The sequence below is a fragment of the Aegilops tauschii genome, chromosome 2, assembly GCF_002575655.3.
Source record: "Aegilops tauschii subsp. strangulata cultivar AL8/78 chromosome 2, Aet v6.0, whole genome shotgun sequence".
NCBI classification, from domain to species: Eukaryota; Viridiplantae; Streptophyta; class Magnoliopsida; order Poales; family Poaceae; genus Aegilops; species Aegilops tauschii.
Window position 1 is genome coordinate 597,237,470 of NC_053036.3, and position 19,386 is coordinate 597,256,855.

The 19,386-nt window shown below is 46.9% G+C and overlaps 2 protein-coding genes across 2 annotated transcripts; one reads left to right on the forward strand and one right to left on the reverse strand.

The window, feature by feature from the left end:
• Window positions 1-4,508: 4,508 nt before the first annotated feature.
• Window positions 4,509-6,689, forward strand: LOC109739983 (uncharacterized). The gene is made up of 2 exons (XM_020299037.4): window positions 4,509-4,713; window positions 6,331-6,689. Exons 1-2 carry the CDS (start codon window positions 4,614-4,616, stop codon window positions 6,531-6,533), a joined length of 303 nt encoding a protein of 100 aa, XP_020154626.1. The 5' UTR covers window positions 4,509-4,613; the 3' UTR covers window positions 6,534-6,689.
• A 1,649-nt stretch (window positions 6,690-8,338) lies between these two features.
• LOC109739982 (uncharacterized) lies at window positions 8,339-10,901 on the reverse strand. Its single transcript, XM_020299036.4, has one exon. The coding sequence runs from the start codon at window positions 10,133-10,135 to the stop codon at window positions 8,846-8,848; it is 1,290 nt and encodes a 429-aa protein (XP_020154625.1). The 5' UTR covers window positions 10,136-10,901; the 3' UTR covers window positions 8,339-8,845.
• Between the last annotated feature and the right edge of the window lie 8,485 nt (window positions 10,902-19,386).

Consider the following 19,386-nt stretch of genomic DNA (forward strand, 5'->3'; position numbering starts at 1 on the left):
ATAGAAATGAACCTATTGATATGCAGCAGAAGGTAGACTACACTAGACAGGCCATAGTCAAATAAGTAATGAAAAGAAAGCACGAAGACTATCAGCAGCTAGGTAGTATGGATCAGGGTGGAAGATAGTATGAAGCCAAACAACAACAGTCTTCACACAGTGAAGTCAATCAGATAATGCAAGCAAGCAATGACTTCACGAAGACAAACTGTATGTAAAGGGAGATAAGAGATAGAACCAATTGCTTGGGGAGGACAGGGATTTGTTGGACCAGTTCCAGTTGCTGTGACAACTGTACGTCTGGTTAGGGAGGCTGAGATTTAACTCAGAAGACCGTGTCTTCACCTTATTCCCCTTGAGCTAAGGACACTTAGTCCTCGCCCAATCACTCTGGTAAGTCCTCAAGGTAGACTTCCAAACCTTCACAGACTTCGTTCACTGGCAATCCACAATGACTCTTGGATGCTCAGAACGCGACGCCTAACCGGCTGGAGGAATCACAGTCCTCAAGTGTAACAAGTCTTCAGATCACGCGGACAGAAAGACTTCAGTGATGCCTAACACTCTTTGGCTCTTGGTGTTTTGGGCTTTGTCCTCGCAAGGATCTCTCTCTCAAATGCTTCGGAGATGGGTTGCTCTCAAACGACAAAAGTCGTGCACTAACTCTGAGCAGCCACCAATTTATGGTGTAGGGGGTGGGCTATTTATAGCCAGGAGGCAACCCGACCTGAATTGTCCAAAATGACCCTTGGTCACTAAGGAACTGACACGTGTCCAACGGTCAGATTTCAAACACACGCGGCAGCTTGACTTGGGCTACAAGTAAAGCTGACTCATCCAACTCTGGATAAGATTTGCTCTCATTGTCTTCGCTCGAAGACATAGGATTTGGTTGACCATCACATCAGTCACTCTGACTTTCTTCACTTGGACCCCACTTAACAGTACGGTGGTTCCTATGACTCAACAAAGAAGAAAAGGAAACTGCGAAACAACTATGTCTTCGCACTCCATAGTCTTCACGTGAATATCTTCTCGAGTCATAATCTTCGTTGTGGATATCTTCACAACCACCATTGTCTTCAATGTCTTCACACAATTTTAGGGGTCATCTCTGGTAGGTAAACCGAATCAATGAGGGACTACTACCTGTGTTATCCTGCAATTCTCACAAACACATTAGTCCCTCAACCAAGTTTGTCGTCAATACTCCAAAACCAACTAGGGGTGGCACTAGATGCACTTACACGCCCCCCCCTAGGGCGCGCCCTCCACCCTTTCCGCCGCCTCGTGGCTCTTCTGACTTGCACTCCAAGTCTCCTAGGTGTCTTCTGGTCCAAGAAAAATCATCGTGAAGTTTTATTCTGTTCGGACTCCGTTTAGTATTCCTTTTCTGCGAAGCTCAAAAACAAGGAAAAAATAGAAACTGGGACTGGGCTCTAGGTTAATAGGTTAGTCCCAAAAATAATATAAAATAGCATATTAATGCATATAAAACATCCCAAACAGATAATATAATAGCATGGAACAATCAAAAATTATAGATACGTTGGAGACGTATCACTTCACTTCAAGTCCTTGTATGACTCTAGCTTTCTCCTCTCCATCCATTTGTAGATCCTCTACCACATGACCAAATACGGCCAGATCAGTCTATAATTTCAACTTATCCTTGCGAAGAAGCTCTGCGATTCTCTTTTCTTCCTCAACAGTACGCTTCAGCTCAACAATCAATCTGTTGTTGCTGGCTAATTCAAGACCCAAATTAGCCACCGCCTCCTCCAATGCCATCTTCTCTATACCCCACTGGATTGACTCATCTTGGTATGCAGTATATCAAGCATCATCAGCTTGCTTGTTAAACTGCAATAATCCCCCAAAACACAATTAACACTTCAAATCAACCAAGGGGTCATTCAGATAGGTCGTGAGTGCTACCTACTTGAACATCCTCTGGATCTGGTGCAGGTGAACGTGGCCAAGACATGATCGACTCCCCTCTCTCGCTGGTGTACCCGCTGCGACCATATTGAACGTGAAGGGCTCCTGAAATTAGGGTTTCAGATGAGGTTACGGGAAAGGCGTCCCGAAGCGCCTGAATAAGGCGGATCGAGCTTACTAACCTATTAAGAAATGCGAGCAATGTCGCACGATCGTTGGTTGCTCTCTTCGACGGTAGAACAAATCCAGATGGTCGGGAGCGACAACTCTGCGTGCGGTCGGTTGGGCCTCGAGGGACAATGCGGGTAGAGGAAATAATGCTGGTGGTGTGGCGAACATGCAATGTTGATGTCCATTGGTCGGCGCCGGAATCAGAGCCAGCAATGCGGCCAAGCCGCGGCCATGGCTGGTCTATTGGAGATGGGAGAAGCTGTTCGAGGCTGTGCACAGTCGACCATAGACAAATGATAGAGAGAACATACCCCACCGGTCATATGTTGCCTCGGCCTCACCTGTCATAAGCTGCCTAAGTTGCCTCGGCCCTACCTGTCATAAGTTGCCTCTCCCCCACATGTCATAACTCATAAGTTGCCTTGGCCCCACGTGTCATGATTTTAACGTGTCACCACTATGGGGAGAGAGTGGCCTGACCCCATCTGTCAGGATATCACGCGGCCAACTCTCAAACAAAGGATATCACGCAAACCCACCTGTCATAAGTTGTCTCGGCCCCACATGTCATGATTTTAACATGTCACAACGGTTGGGAGAGAGAGTGGCACGACCCCACCTGCCAGGATATCACGCGGCCCCACTCGCCAAGAGGTAATGGTCAAAGGCTTTGACTGGACGACGGTGCTTCGTTTGGACTTCTGTGAGCAGGGGGTGGAGGAGGGAAGGGGAAAGTGAGCAATGTTAGATGCACGGGGTAAGACTGAGCACAACTAAGCAACCACGACATGAAAATAGAAACAAGGCTCAACAAAATCAAATCTGTAGCGTCTACCGATTTCATCATATCCCCATTTCCCTCTTCTTTGAGACCAGGATTCCTTGTGTAATTTCATCCATCTCTTAGTTTGTTTTTGAATCATCGAGTTTATCACTCAACTTAGTCTAGCAGTTCAGTTCGACCCTATTTGAGAGAATCTGTCTAGGAATCATCGGTGCCACACTTCCAAAGAAGGACAGGACGCCTGTCGGCGACGAAGGAGCACATAATTGTAGGCTTGTAGCTGCCACCGCAGCACATCACATGCCACACCGGATCCTTCCCGGAATGGGCCAGGAGAACTGCCGTTACTTATGGAAAGGACTATGATTGATCCCCTATACTTGTGGGTCATTAGGAAGCAAGACTTGATCAAGCCGGCTGAGATCCACGTGACCAATGCCCAAACGAGATACGGTGCTAGTCATGGCCCAAATGCACATTATTGCCCCGCACTTCCCGTAGGCCTGCGAGCGGATCAGAACTACACTCAGCCCCCCCCCCCTCCACCTGCGCCTCGAGCACCTCCGAGCTTCGCCATCGGGCAACATATCAGGCATGATTCGTGCAACCACAAGGCGCGGCCACATTTTACCTGCACTGGCCCAGATTAGGCCACCCGTACACTGTTGCCCTGTCCCGAACCGCCGTAGCCTTCGTGAACCCCACCGCCACCCGTGCGTCGAGAGTCGTGGCAAGAGGAGGACGTCCACTACCTTGACACTACCCTTCTAGGAATCATCGGTGCCACACTTCCAAAGAAGGGCAGGATGCCTGCCAGCGATGAAAGACACATAGTTGTAGGCTTGTAGCTGCCACCGTGGCACATCACATGCCACACCGGCTCCTTCCCGGAATGGGCCAGGAGAACCGCCGCTACAAGGCAATGTCAACGTGCCTTTGTCGATCGAAGCACCCGCTATCAAGTCTAAGAGCGACGTTCCACCACGGTCAAGGATCGCTACCGTCTGCCACACACGCTTTGCTCGATGGTGGATGGGAAGAAGAGGGTCCGTAGGGGTGATGGCAGCTTAGGGTTGGGGGTACCACCCGAGTCACCCACTTGGGAACGATGCAAGGCCGCTTTTGTCACTAGCGCCGTTTCTTAGCCTCTGGAGCTTTTTTATATGTGAAGCATAACCAATGAAGAAATGACGAAACCGTCTCTTATTTTACGCATAGATCATTAATTGTCGTATTTTTCATCTAATAATATTTGCGCCGATTCGACTAAATGTGGGATCTGCTACGATAGATACGCAACATATCTGACATAATGCATTAGAATAGCAGATATCCAATTCGGCTCTAGGAGCATTTGCGCGTATGAAAAATATTAAAAATATTTTTGCAAAATGTCAAAAACAATACGAAAGTCTAAAATTGGGAGGGGTATGCTTTAATCGGCCTGATTTTAATCTGCTCATAGGATGAGTCATGGGCCTCGAGGGGTCGTATTAGGAATGGGCGCCTGGCTCGCCGCCCGAGGCAACGTGTAGACTAGCCAACAGGGATAGGTGGCAATATATCCTTGATCTTCCCCGCATATATAAGCAAGCCTTCCTGTTCTCTCTGCCTCGCCATCTCCCTCCCACTCTCCCTCTCTCCCTCTCTCCAGCAGAGACAGGGGAAGTACGGTCTGTGAAGTCGCCGGCGACTGGACGGCGGCCGGCGGAGATCGATGGATCGGTCGAAGGAGTGGTGGCAGAAGGCGGTGGTTGTGCCGGTGAGGCGCGCGTGGGTCGTCGTCGCCGCGCGCCTGCGTCGCAAGAAACAGCATGGTGAGTCAACCAACCTTGGCATGTCCACATCTTCTGCTGATCTCCATGGAGTTGCACGGTTAAACATCCATACATGATTGCTTGGATCGTTCTCTTGGTCACTCACTGATGTACTACAAGCAGCAAAGCTTGATCCATATAGCATCTGCAATTCCCTGAGCAATCCAGGGTCGATCAAATCGATTTTCTGGGATTGCAATGCGTGAAAAGTCAAAGGTTTGAAGATCAACGCAGATGTTCTTCGTCCCGACGCGCACACGTGAGCGGGCGAGTGCCTGACGTCTGAACAGATGGTGTGTACTTGCAAGCACGATTAGGATAGCGCAGCAGCAGCTTATGAATCTCGACTCACGAGGCGTTCTTGCTTGCGTGCGTGGCCGTCGTTTAGTTTGCGCGCAACAGGACACGCCATGCAGTCCTGCTTGAAAGTCTTCTTCATTTAGTCCCAAATGCCTAGTTTAATCCCTAAAAAGTCCTTCCCGTTTGATAAAAAAGTCTCTAAGAGGGACTTTTTCTAGTCCCTACATAAAAAAGTCCCTGAAAACAAACAACCCTTGAATATCAATCCCTGAAAACAAACAACCCCTGAATATCGGCATGCAGCGCTGCTGGATAGATACATGCATGCATGCATACACAGATACACTACACATGCATGTCTCTGCCTGGAAGTTTGTGGCATTAAATTGTTATAAGAAGAACCGTTCTGGTGGCCAGGCACGTGGCCGCCGTGCATCTCATGCACGCACACCACTGGACTCCATAGCCGACGACCATGCCACACACCTGCACCTATCGTCGTAGTGGGCATGGCAGACCTTGGTTTTCGTCTGTTTCTTCTTCGTACGCACCTCGTTGGGAAGGGGCGCCTGTATATCTAATCAGGCTTCACATGTATGGATGACGATGAGTTTGTCCAGGGGGGAATGTTTGTTTTCTCTCCAGTAAATGCTCATCTAGAGTAAAATAAAAGAGAGATTTAGTGTGAATTAATCATATCGATCTTGTTTCTTGGAGCATTTTCGTTTTTGCACATTGTATAGGGTGATAGTAGGAGAGTACGTTTTGTTTGTGCCGCTAGTGCAATGCTTAGAATTTGTTTCTTATAGTTATAGCACATTGCTACATATCGGAGATGAGATGAAACTTATTTTTTCTGCCAGATGGACATGCACCGTTTGACACGTATGTATTTGATCATCAGTTCAGGAGTAGGAATTGGTTGAAGCAGGTAGACATGGACGAATGGGTGCCGCACTGTTGGGCGGCAACTGCCACTTCTTCCGGGGCATGCTTCGCCGTTCCTCAGTCCTTCTTGTCTCTTGGCCACTGGCCAAAAGAACTATCTGTACGTATGTAGTGCGTCACCATACGTGCATCACACTAGCGATGGAATGGGTAGACAGATAGAGATAGCGGATACATGCACAGTACGTAGCGTAGGGACCGGACGATGGAGAGAAAGCGGCGGCATGGTCAGCGACACCTGCTCGCCGCTCTGCATGCGCGCCATGGACGCACGCGCGCAGCGGAAGACACCTGCCCATGGCGTGGAACTGACCAGATGTAGTGATGTACGTGTTGCTGATGACTGAAACTTTTTATTTGTTCATTCAGATGGCCGGGGCGGCGCGCTGGTGAAGCTCCACGACGACGTGCAGACGTGCGCGTACGAGGACGTGCAGGTCATGTGGGAGATGCTGCAGCGCTCCGAGACGGGGAAGATGATGGCCGGGGCGCCGCCGCCCAAGGGCTCCGCGCTGGTCTGGCTCAGCCCTCGCCGCCGCCGCCACTCCATCGACCTCCGGCCGCGGTGCTGAGCGCCGGCCACCGCAGCCTGTCATCGTCAGATAATGGAGAGAGAGTCAGAGTTAGAGTCGCCCCGCTGTATGCATATAGCTCCTTTGTCTCCTGCTTGATGTAAATAGTTTGCAGTTAATTTCGGTCAAGAGATACCAGTCTCTTTATATGCCTTCTGCATCAGTCTCTCACCTAGCTTCAGAAGTTCAGAACCATTTCATCGTCGGTCCCAAATGGAGCAAAGCATCGGGAGAAATTCGCCGGCCAGCTTTTGCTCTCTGTCAGCGACTCTGCAGAGCAACAGAATATCCGGTTCAGTCGCTACGCCGTGGCAAAAACAAATTGCCAAAAAAGAACAAAGCTTTGACTTAGCCATCTTCAGTAGAGATGTACACCAGCATATGAAACGGCAGGCATATACAGAGGGCATCATAAGCCTCCAGGGAAAGTCTGAAACAGGAACAGAGCAGAGTGCTCGAAGAAGCAGAGTTCATTTGCATTTCAAAGCTCGAAATTGCATCCAAGATTTATTGGGCAGGATACCTTTCTTTTCACTTTTACTCCCTCTGTAAATAAATAAAGAGCTTTTTTCTGTAAATAAATAAAGAGCTTTTTAGATCACTAAAGTAGTGATCGAAAAGGTCTTGTATTTGTTTACAGAGGGAGTAGTATCTAACCAGTGTGGAGAACACGAGAGTTAATCCAGTCCAGAGATGAAAAAAGGTGGAACTCCAGTCTTCAGGGCAAAAGGCAAGGCCGTGATGTCGAGAGAGAACAGTGCTCTGCAACAGGTATTGATATTCCAACACACATGTCAGCACAACAGGGAAATAGCAAGCTCCATAAAAGGTTATCCATAGTTCCCTTACCATATTTAGAAACAACAGACCGAGCAAGCAACTCATCCAGTAACACACAGAGTAGGTAGATTCATATCCAAATCTATCCTACAAAATACGAAAAATACCACGACAGTGTGTATGTGCAATGAAACGAGAAAGCTTTCCGATATAATAAAATAAAGCATGGAGAACTAGAACTAAGCGGAGAAAACACAATGCATTGATAATAATACCTTAAATAACCGTCAGAGCCTCAGATAAGCCGGAGGGCAATTTCCAGCTTCTCAAACACTAGTGCATATTCGAGAAAAAAGTTCCAGCTTCTCAAAGTTGATAAGAAATCAGATAAGTCAATAAAGGTAAGCACCAAATCCGCAACAGAGAGACGGAGAGGAATGTAAAGAGATGGATTCATCAAATCAATCTTGACAAATGTATATGTCCAGAAAAGGTCATCTAAATATGTTCTTTATGATGTATCTGTGTGCTGGAGAATACTTGGGATATGAAACGGTTGTAAATGGCAACGATAGCTCACTGAGACAGACCACACAAGTGCACAGAGTTGACTGAATGGAACTTTTTCAAACGTTACACGGAGCAGAAGATGAAGTTCAGGCATCATACTCGCAGCATGCATCTATCAACACATGAAATGCGCCCATTCAGGTACCGTCAGCGTTGCTTCTTCAAAATTCGGTAAACTAGCAAAGTCCCTACATGCAATTATATCGAACTGGAATTGTACCGGAGATTTCTTTCCGTTCCAGAAGTAAATATTGGACAAAAAAAGGTAAGATGAGATACCAAAATTGTGAACAGATAATCCATTTGCTCCAGGTGACAACAAGAGAACCGCGGTCATGATACACGACTCAATTATGGATACATCTACCATTTCCTTTCTGGACTCTAGAGTTAAAACACAAGGACTTGAGACAACACACCAGCCGGCCCTGAACAGACACATGGACGCCGAGGGAGAAAAGAGAAATATTGGATCTAGAATATAACTTGCAAAAAAGTTACAAAGAATTTAAATAAAATTAACATCCATGATCCTGAATTAGTACTGAAGATACTCTAGAAAATTTTGCAATCAATAATGTACATCCTGACCTAGAAACTTACAGAACATTTTCCTATAAGTTACAAGACAGCACTTGCATTTTGCTGTCCTCTGTCCCTTTATGCCAGATGTTACATAGAAGTCGGGACTTATGGATGTAACAGCCTCCACCGCGGGAGCGCTAATGGGCCCTATGCAGCATGAACAGAAGATGACTTCCTTTATTGGGGCATCAGTTATCAGGACAAAAGAATTGACTTTCTTTCACTACAAATCTGGGAGCAGAATTCTGCCTTGATCCCCAAACATGCATCTTCTATGATGTGACTGCAGTATTGTTACTTCAGCTTGAATGTACATCAGATGGGGCACGAAGAAATACATCGGACAAAATTTCATCTGAACTAGCAAGCTCCATCTGTCAGTCATTTTCCTCCGAAGGACGTAGACATATCTTCTCAAGGAGGACTGGCCAGTCCTCCCCAAGCTGCTGAGGGTTTAGCTGCATGGCTACAGTGAAATCATGAGCAGAGATCAAGTGTTGACTTCTGCTATCATTTGTAGCATCTGATTGTCCACTGCTTGACTGCATCTGAACTTGGTTCGGCAACCAAACACCATTAATTTGCTTTCCATGGGCATGCTGCTTGTATGATGCCCCTTTTTTTGCATCTCTTCGAACATCAGCTCCTTTTAACTCAACGGATGACCTAATCAGGTTCTTCAAGTACGAGTCCAAACCATTATTCAGAAGTTCAGCACAATCCATTGTGACACCTGCCAGACCCAGTGTTTCTGCTGTTTTCTCCATGCGCTTACGTAGAACCTCTGTGTTCAACAACTGACCTTGCTCATAACAGCTGCTGAAGTGATCTTCCCCTGAATTAACTGCTGGCGGCAGTAATTTCCTTGATCCACCTACACTTGCTGAACAAAAGGGTATGCCAAGTGGAGCTCGCACAGGACTTTTCGACATTTGAGCAGAATGACCTGCAGCATCGCTCATAATTCTTCTTTGCCTAAGCGCATTTTCAGGTAGCAACTGGTCCACACGCAGATGCTTTGCCAATGGCTCTGCAGCTTCACATTGTTGAAAAGACACCGATCTCTTCAACTCAATTGAACTTAATGCGCCATTCTCTGTAACTGCAGATCCCCCATGAACAACCTGGGTGTGACTGGCAACAGCCTCCACCCTACCATTTGGGCCCATATGTTTCAACCGATCTTTTAACTGATGATCTTGCAGTGCGCCCATAGACCTCGATCCTTGGACCTGTAACAGCCTGGCATCCCCATTACAAGAATTAAGCGATCCAGCAGCCTGGGAAACCTTCTTCGCCGACGGTCCGGCAGACCTCCCAACATCTGGTGGTGGAGGTGGACACTGTGCCTGGTAGACATTGTAGAGAACCGCGCGGATGAGCCGGTTGTGCAGCCGGAGGTTCTCCCGGCCCAATGTAAGCAGGCACATCTTATCAAAATCAGGCTTACTGAGCTTCTGCGACAGGTAGCCACTCAAGTAGCCGAAGTAGCGCCGCGACCGGTCCGGACCAAGCCGCTTCTCCATCTGAGCCTTGAGCTCCCGGAGATCAATGCGACCATTCTGCTGCTGTTGCGGCGGCGGCGGCTGCGGGCCCCGAGACCCCGGCGGCTGCCGCTGCTGCTGAGGTGGAGCCATTGACCAAGCCTCCCCTCTAACTGTATCCATACAACCACCACCCCTCCCTCGGAACCCCCCAATATGTGATTGGCAGACAGAGCACAGAAGCCACGAATCCGCACGAAACCCAGCTCGGGATCAAATCACTAGGGCTTATGCCGCCTCCCGCAGAGCGCGAGGCCGTAGACCAATTCCCAGCTCGCCGGCCGCGGAGGGGATCTCATCTCCAGTGGCAGCGCACCAATTGCCTACCAGCCGCCCCGGACGCGGTGCCGCTGGCCCGAATCAAGCATGCGGGCGGACCAATTGCGCGTGCCGGCCAAACCCTAGGGCAATGGAGGCATGATCCCGGGCGCCGGCGAGCTCGTGCCGCCCGGATCTCCGGCGGGGAATGGGCGCGAACCGACACGAATCCGACGGGGAATTGAGCTGACCTCCGGATTGGCGGGGCCGCGGATTGGCCCGGCCGAGACGAATTGCGCCCGCCCGCCGCTTCCCGCCCGCCCGCCCGCCGGAATCTCGAAGTGGCGCGCCGCCCGCTGCCCGCCGCTGCTGGTTGGCGCTTGCTCGGGTCGGCGCGGGGCGGGGCCCGGATGCTGCTGCTGCTGCCGCGCGGGGGGTGGGGTGGGGTGGGGGTGGGGGTGGGGGTGGGGGCGGGGGCGGGGTGGATGGGTCCTTGCTTCGCTCCCTTAGCTTCCCTTCGTGTTCCTCTCCCTCTCGCAATCTCGGCTTGGGCTCTCGCTTTTTTTCCTCTCCGGGGGTGGTATTTTTTTTCGGCCGTTGAATTGGATTTGATCGAGCCGAGAGAAGCGAAGCGGGTGGGGACTACCGAGCCAGCAGGCCTTTTGCTTCCCCGGCCCTTCTTGTAGTCGTGGGTGTGTGTGTGCGCGCGTGATGTCGCCTCCTCTGCTCATCTGCATCTGCCGCCGCTGATCATTTGATGGCTCGGGATTCTGATTCCGATTGCAGCATGATGATGCAATGAAGCCAAAGCCTGCGTCCTGCCTGCTTTCACCGTCTTCAAGTCCACATGGGGTTACCATACGTTGTGTGGTGAAGTCCACATGGGTTACCATGGATCTAGGGTTTCACCGTGGGGGTGCTAGTTTGTTTTTCCTTTTGAAGAGAACTTAGTTTGAATGCCATGTACGTCGAAATATCGCAAATTCAACATGTATGTTATTTATTTTTGCCACAACCACAGGAGAAATATGTTAGAAATTATCAAATAAATAATAACCGTGTGCAAACATATACTTGGCTCCCTCTACCATCGGCAAGGCATCAACCTAGTCGGTGTCTTTCTGGTTCTCAAGTTTGCGGTCGATGTGGTGTGCTGCTCCATACAGGTTCCAAATGCAGCCGTGAGGCAATTGACACCTTCCTAGATGACATAATACCATATTTGCGGTACACACAAGGTTAGCATAACCACTACGTAGCAAAATAAAGTTTGCATTTTTGGAGGGGTGACATGGTCCAAATAGTATTTATTGTTTTCACGAACATCATTGCAGAAGGACACGACGATGTGTCATTTCGTCAAAGCCAAACAAAGATGTGTTATTTTGTGTGTTCTTTCTAGCAACAAGTAAGTGTGTTCCTGTAAGTCGTGAGGTATAAGCGAATTGGCGTGTTTTGAGGAAGTTCGACAAGAAATGTTACAAAACTTGGTTTATTGAAGAAAAACATAGGAGTGACTCCGGCAACGAGCAAGCTCACTAGGTAACTTAGGTCTAGAAAACAACCATCTAATGTAATATACACACTTATAAAACTATCACGAGGTGACCTTCATAGAAAAAGTACACCTTCTGATGGCTATGCCCAACCACATTATTGTCACACAAAGAGAGGGATCCTTGTAGCTCTTTGATTCAATGGTCGTATGTCTTCTATAGAAGTTGAATGTTTACATGAAATTTCAATGAATCGGATAGGTCCTTTGATGTAGGGTGGAACCCTAGGGGGCGATCTTTCGCAATTTGGAGGGGAACCTGCCAAGAACACGAAGAACACGAGGGGAAACATGAGGGAAATCATGAGAGGAACACTCAAGAACAAGTCCAATCACACATCCACTAGACAATCAAACACACAAGATCCACAAGGGTACATGAAAAACAAAGAGAAAGATACAAGGTAGAGTTCATCCCAAATCCAAAGAAGATGGGGTCTTGGTGATCTAGATGATCCTTCCCACGATGGTGGCCTTGAATCCCTCAGGATCTTCTCACATGGAGGTCTTGAACTCCATGGGAGCGGTCTCTCTCTCTCTCTCTCAAGAGGAGGAGGTAGGAGCAAAACTCACATACAAATGAGCTATCATATTTGCTAACCCTAAAAATGGGGAGGAGGGGGTCTATTTATAGTCTAAGCCACGAAGGGGTAAGTGAGGGGCAAAATGGGTACATGGGCCTCGGCCCGATACGTTGCACGCAGGCAAGGCCGGATGATCCGGGCGTCAGGGAACCGGATGATCCGGCTTCGTCCGGGTTCGTTTGGTCGTCGTAGCCAAATGATCCGGGAGAGGGTCCGGATGATCCGGCTGAGCCCGGATGTCCGGGAGGAGGTCCGGATGTCCGGCCTATCTCCAGCAACCGCTCTGTCTTCTTCTCCTTTCTTCCGTCTTCTCGTCCACGCTTCTCTCACGGACGATGTAGTCGTTCCTTGGCGCTTGCACTCCTCCTCGACATTCGTGAAGCTTCGACAATACCTATGCATGCACGATGGAGGGTCAAGTAGTATACCATCATCGAAGGGGTCAAGTGAACACGTGTAAAGGAGATGATTCACCTTTATGTATGTGAAGTAGATGTCGCACGTGTCACTTGCCAAATGGACTCTTGACATGGTGATGTCCGTAGGATGCTCCGCATCATCCTTAGATTTTTTTACATAGGAGTAGCTTTAAAAATACCTATATGAATCCTTGGCTCCCCCTATAGGCTTCAGCTTCTAGGGAACCCATAAGTTCGCTTCTAGGGAAGCTTCGAGAAATCCATCTACTATTTGAATTTATTGTTTGTGGTTCACATTGTATAGCGTCAGAATTGTTTGTTTAGTGTTTAATTTATAATATCGTATTTGTAGGCGGGGAGACTAGCCTCTCCCTGATAGCTCTAGTGACTCTGTGTGGGCAAACTCACCCGTGCCCTCCTTCTAGGTCACGTGGTAGAAGTGGTCATGTGCCTCATGGGCCAAAGTGATGGGCCTCTCTCATACAACACTCCCCCTCAAGAGGGGTGATAGATATATATAATTCCCATCTTGTCACATGCAACACTGCATTCTCCGGTTCCCAGTCTTTCAAGCAATCTGTAATTTGCTGCTCTGGACTCACAAACTCTATATCTTGGTAATCCTTAAATCCCGTTTTTCTTTGATAAAGAATCTGCCAATCCCCACATGTCTAGTTCTATCATGTTGAACTGGGTTCTTTGCGATGTTAATTGTCAACTTATTTTCGCACCATACATTCATACAATTGGTCTTCAATATCTTGAGCTCTTTTAATAGATTCCTTGTCCATAACAACTCACTCGATCCCTAAGACATGGCTATGTATTCAACCTCTGCAATTGATTTGGAAACAACAAGTTGTTTCTTGCTCCTCCAAGACACCAGATTTCCACCTAGAAAAACACAATGACCTGAAGTTGATCATTGTCACCCAGGCAGCTAGCCTAGTCAGCATCACAATAACCATCCATGATAAGGTGTCCATGACTCTTGTTTATCAGTGCTTTCCTAGGAGAACCATTCAAGTATCTCAAGATTCTATATACTATCTCAAGATGTTCACTTCTAGACCCATGCATATATCTGCTCACAACACTTACTACAAATGCAATGTGTTGTCATGTATGATACAAGTACTACAATTTTCCCGCCAATCGCTGATATTTTTCTTTATCCATAGAATCACTAAATTGGGCAGTCACTTTATGATTTTGGTCAATTGGGGTTGAAACAGCTCGACAACCCAACATGACAACATTAGAGAGGAGTCCATGGTATACTTTCTTCGAGAAAGAACTATACCTTTTCCAGACCTGGCCACTTCTATACTAAGGAAGTACTTGAGTCAACCAAGATCTCTAACTTTGAAGGCCATACTCAGACACCCCTTGAATTATCTCTACGTCATCATCACGATGGTGATGATTCGTCAACATAAATTGTAATTATGGTCATTTTCCCTTTAGAGTGTCTATAAAACAATGTATGGTCACAATTGCATTGTCCATACCCCATGTTACACACCGCCCATCTAAACTTGTCAAACCAAGATCCTTAGGGACCGCTTCAATCCGTAAAGTGCTTTCTTTATCCTACATACCTTGCCAACAATCTAAGAAGTCAAGAACCTAGGTGGGATTGTTGGGGAACGTAGTATTTCAAAAAATTCCTACGATCACACAAGATCTATCTAGGAGAACCATAGCAACGAGCGGGGAGAGTGTGTCCACGTACCCTCATAGACCAAAAGCGGAAGCGTTTAGTAACGCGGTTGATGTAGTCGAACGTCTTCGCGATCCAACCGATCCAAGTACCGAACGCACAGCACCTCCGCGATCTGCACACGTTCAGCTCGGTGACGTCCCTCGAACTCTTAATCCAGTTGAGGCCGAGGGTGAGTTTCGTTAGCACGACGGCGTGGTGATGGTGATGATGAAGATACCGGCGCAGGGCTTCGCCTAAGCACTACGACGATAGGACCGAGGTGTGTTTCTGTGGAGGGGGGCACTGCACACGGCTAACGATCAACTTGTGTGTCTATGGGGTGCCCCCCTCCCCCGTATATAAAGGAGGGAGGGAGGAGGCCGGCTGGCCCTAGAGGCGCGCCCCAAGGAGAGGAGTCCTACTAGGACTCCAAGTCCTAGTAGGATTCCACTTGGTGGAAGGGGGGGAGAAGGAAGGAGAGGGAGAGGGAAAGAGGGGCCGCGCCCACCTCCCCTAGTCCTATTCGGACTCCCCTTCGGGGGGCGCGCGCCACCTCCTGGTTGCTTCCCTCTCTCTCCTAAGGCCCACTAAGGCCCATTACTTCCCCGGGAGGGTCCGGTAACCCCTCCGGCACTCCGGTTTTATCTGAAACTATCCGGAACACCTTCGGTGTCCGAAAGACATGGTCCAATATATCAATCTTTATGTCTCGACCATTTCAAGACTCCTCGTCATGTCCGTGATCTCATCCGGGACTCCGAACAACCTTCGGTACATCAAATCACATAACTCATAATACGAATCGTCATCGAACGTTAAGCATGCGGACCCTACGGGTTCGAGAACTATGTAGACCGAGACACATCTCCGGTCAATAACCAATAGCGGAACCTGGATGCTCATATTGTCTCCTACATATTCTGCGAAGATCTTTATCGATCAAACTGCATAACAACATACGTTGTTCCCTTTGTCATCGGTATGTTACTTGCCTGAGATTCGATCGTCGGTATCACCATACCTAGTTCAATCTCGTTACCGGCAAGTCTCTTTACTCATTCTGTAATGCATCATCCCGCAACTAACTCATTAGTCACATTGCTTGCAAGGCTTGTAGTGATGTGCATTACCGAGAGGGCCCAGAGATACCTCCCCGACAATCGGAGTGACAAATCCTAATCTCGATCTATGCCAACTCAACAAACACCATCAGAGACACCTGTAGAGCATCTTTATAATCACCCAGTTATGTTGTGACGTTTGGTAGCACACTAAGTGTTCCTCCGGTATTCGGGAGTTGCATAATCTCATAGTCAGAGGAACATGTATAAGTGATGAAGAAAGCAATAGCAATAAACTAAATGACCATAGTGCTAAGCTAACGGATGGGTCTTGTCCATCACATCATTCTCTAATGATGTGATCCCGTTCATAAAATGACAACACATGTCTATGGCTAGGAAACTTAACCATCTTTGATTAACGAGCTAGTCTAGTAGAGGCATACTAGGGACACTTTGTTTTGTCTATGTATTCACACATGTATCAAGTTTCTGATTAATACAAATCTAGCATGAATAATAAGCATTTATCATGATATAAGGAAATAGAAATAACAACTTTATTATTGCCTCTAGGGCATATTTCCTTCAGTCTCCCACTTGCACTAGAGTCAATATCTAGATTCTAACACCCATGGAGTCTTGGTGCTGATCATGTTTTGCTCATGAGAGAGGCTTAGTCAACGGGTCTGCAACATTCAGATCCGTATGTATCTTGCAAATCTCTATGTCCCCTTCCGACACTTGATGACGGATGGAATTGAAGCGTCTCTTGATGTGCTTGGTTTTCTTGTGAAATCTGGATTCCTTTGCCAGGGCAATTGCACCGGTATTGTCACAAAAGATTTTCATTGGACCTGATGCACTAGGTATGACACCTAGATCGGATATGAACTCCTTCATCCAGACTCCTTCATTTGCTACTTCCGAAGCAGCTATGTACTCCGCTTCACACGTAGATTCCACCACGACGCTCTGTTTGGAACTGCACCAACTGACAGCTCCACCATTCAATATAAATACGTATCCGGTTTGTGACTTAGAGTCATCCAGATCAATGTCAAAGCTTGCATCAACGTAACCATTTACGACGAGCTCTTTGTCACCTCCATAAATGAGAAACATATATGTAGTCCTTTTCAGGTATTTCAGGATGTTCTTGACCGCTGTCCAGTGATCCACTCCTGGGTTACTTTGGTACCTCCCTACTATACTTATAGCAAGGCACACATCAGGTCTCGTACACAGCATTGAATACATGATAGAACCTATGGCTTAGGCATAGGGAATGACTTTCATTTTCTCTCTATCTTCTACAGTGGTCGGGCATTGAGTCTGACTCAACTTCACACCTTGTAACACAGGCAAGAACCCTTTCTTTGACTGATTCATTTTGAACTTCTTCAAAATCTTATCAAGGTATGTGCTTTGTGAAAGTCCAATTAAGCGTCTTGATCTATCTCTATAGATCTTGATGCCCAATATGTAAGCAGCTTCACCGAGGTCTTTCATAGAAAAACTCTTATTCAAGTATCCTTTTATGCTATCCAGAAATTCTATATCATTTCCAATCAGCAATATGTCATCCACATATAATATTAGAAATGCTACAGAGCTTGCACTCACTTTCTTGTAAATACAGGCTTCTCCAAAAGTCTATATAAAACCATATGCTTTGATCACACTATCAAAACGTTTATTCCAACTCCGAGAGGCTTGCACCAGTCCATAAATGGATCGCTGGAGCTTGCACACTTTGTTAGCACCCTTTGGATCGACAAAACCTTCTGGTTGCATCATATACAACTCTTCTTCTAGAAATCCATTCAGGAAAGAAGTTTTGACGTCCATTTGCCAAATTTCATAATCATAAAATGCCGCAATTGCTAACATGATTCGGATAGACTTAAGCATCGCTACGGGTGAGAAAGTATCATCATAGTCAACTCCTTGAACTTGTCGAAACCTTTTGCAACTAGTCAAGCTTTGTAGACAGTAACATTACCGTCAGCGTCGGTCTTCTTCTTGAAGATCCATTTATTTTCTATGGCTTGCCGATCATCGGGCAAGTCAATCAAAGTCCACACTCTGTTCTCATACATGGATCCCATCTCAGATTTCATGGCCTCAAGCCATTTCGCGGAATCTGGGGTCATCATCGCTTCCTCATAGTTCGTAGGTTCGTCATGGTCAAGTAACATGATGTCCAGAACAGGATTACCGTACCACTCTGGTGTGGATCTTACTCTGGTTGACCTACGAGGTTCGGTAGTAACTTGATCAGAAGCTTCACGATCATCATCATTAGCTTCCTCACTAATTGGTGTAGGAATCACTGGAACTGATTTCTGTAATGAACTACTTTCCAATAAGGGAGCAGGTACAATTACCTTATCAAGTTCTACTTTCCTCCCACTCACTTCTTTCGAGAGAAACTCCTTCTCTAGAAAGGATCCATTCTTAGCAACGAATATCTCGTCTTCGGATCTGTGATAGAAGGTGTACCCAACAGTTTCCTTTGGGTATCCTATGAAGACACATTTCTCCGATTTGGGTTTGAGCTTATCAGGTTGAAGCTTTTTCACATAAGCATCGCAGCCCCAAACTTTAAGAAACGACAACTTGGGTTTCTTGCCAGACCACAGTTCATATGGTGTCGTCTCAACGGATTTAGATAGTGCCCTATTTAACGTGAATGCAGCCGTCTCTAAAGCATAACCCCAAAACGATAGCGGTAAATCAGTAAGAGACATCATAGATCGCACCATATCTAATAAAGTGCGGTTACGACGTTCGGACACACCATTACGTTGTGGTGTTCCGGGTGGCGTGAGTTGCGAAACTATTCCGCATTGTTTCAAATGAAGACCAAACTCGTAACTCAAATATTCACCTCCATGATCAGATCGTAGAAACTTTATTTTCTTGTTACGATGATTCTCCACTTCACTCTGGAATTCTTTGAACTTTTTAAATGTTTCAGACTTATCTTTCATCAAGTAGATATACCCATATCTGCTCAAATCATCTGTGAAGGTCAGAAAATAACGATACCCGCCGCGAGCCTCAACACTCATCAGACCGCATACATCAGTATGTATTATTTCCAACAAGTCAGTTGCTCGCTCCATTATTCCGGAGAACGGAGTCTTAGTCATCTTGCCCATGAGGCATGGTTCGCAAGCATCCAGTGATTTATAATCAAGTGATTCCAAAAGCCCATCAGCATGGAGTTTCTTCATGCGCTTTACACCAATATGACCTAAACGGCAGTGCCACAAATAAGTTGCACTATCATTATTAAACTTATATCTTTCGGCTTCAATACTATGAATATGTGTATCACTACTATCGAGATTCAATAAAAATAGACCACTCATCAAGGGTGCATGACCATAAAAGATATTACTCATATAAATAGAACAACCATTATTCTCTGATTTAAATGAATAACCGTCTCACATCAAACAAGATCCAGATATAAAGTTCATGCTTAACGCTAGCACCAAATAATAATTATTCAGGTCTAAAACTAATCCCGAAGGTAGATGTAGAGGTAGCGTGCCGACGGCGATCACATTGACTTTGGAACTATTTCCCACGCGCATCGTCACCTCGTCCTTAGCCAATCTTCGCTTAATCCGTAGCCCCTGTTTCGAGTTGCAAATATGAGCAACAGAACCAGTATCAAATACCCAGGCGCTACTACGAGCATTAGTAAGGTACACATCAATAACATGTATATCAAATATACCTTTCACTTTGCCATCCTTCTTATCCGTCAAATACTTG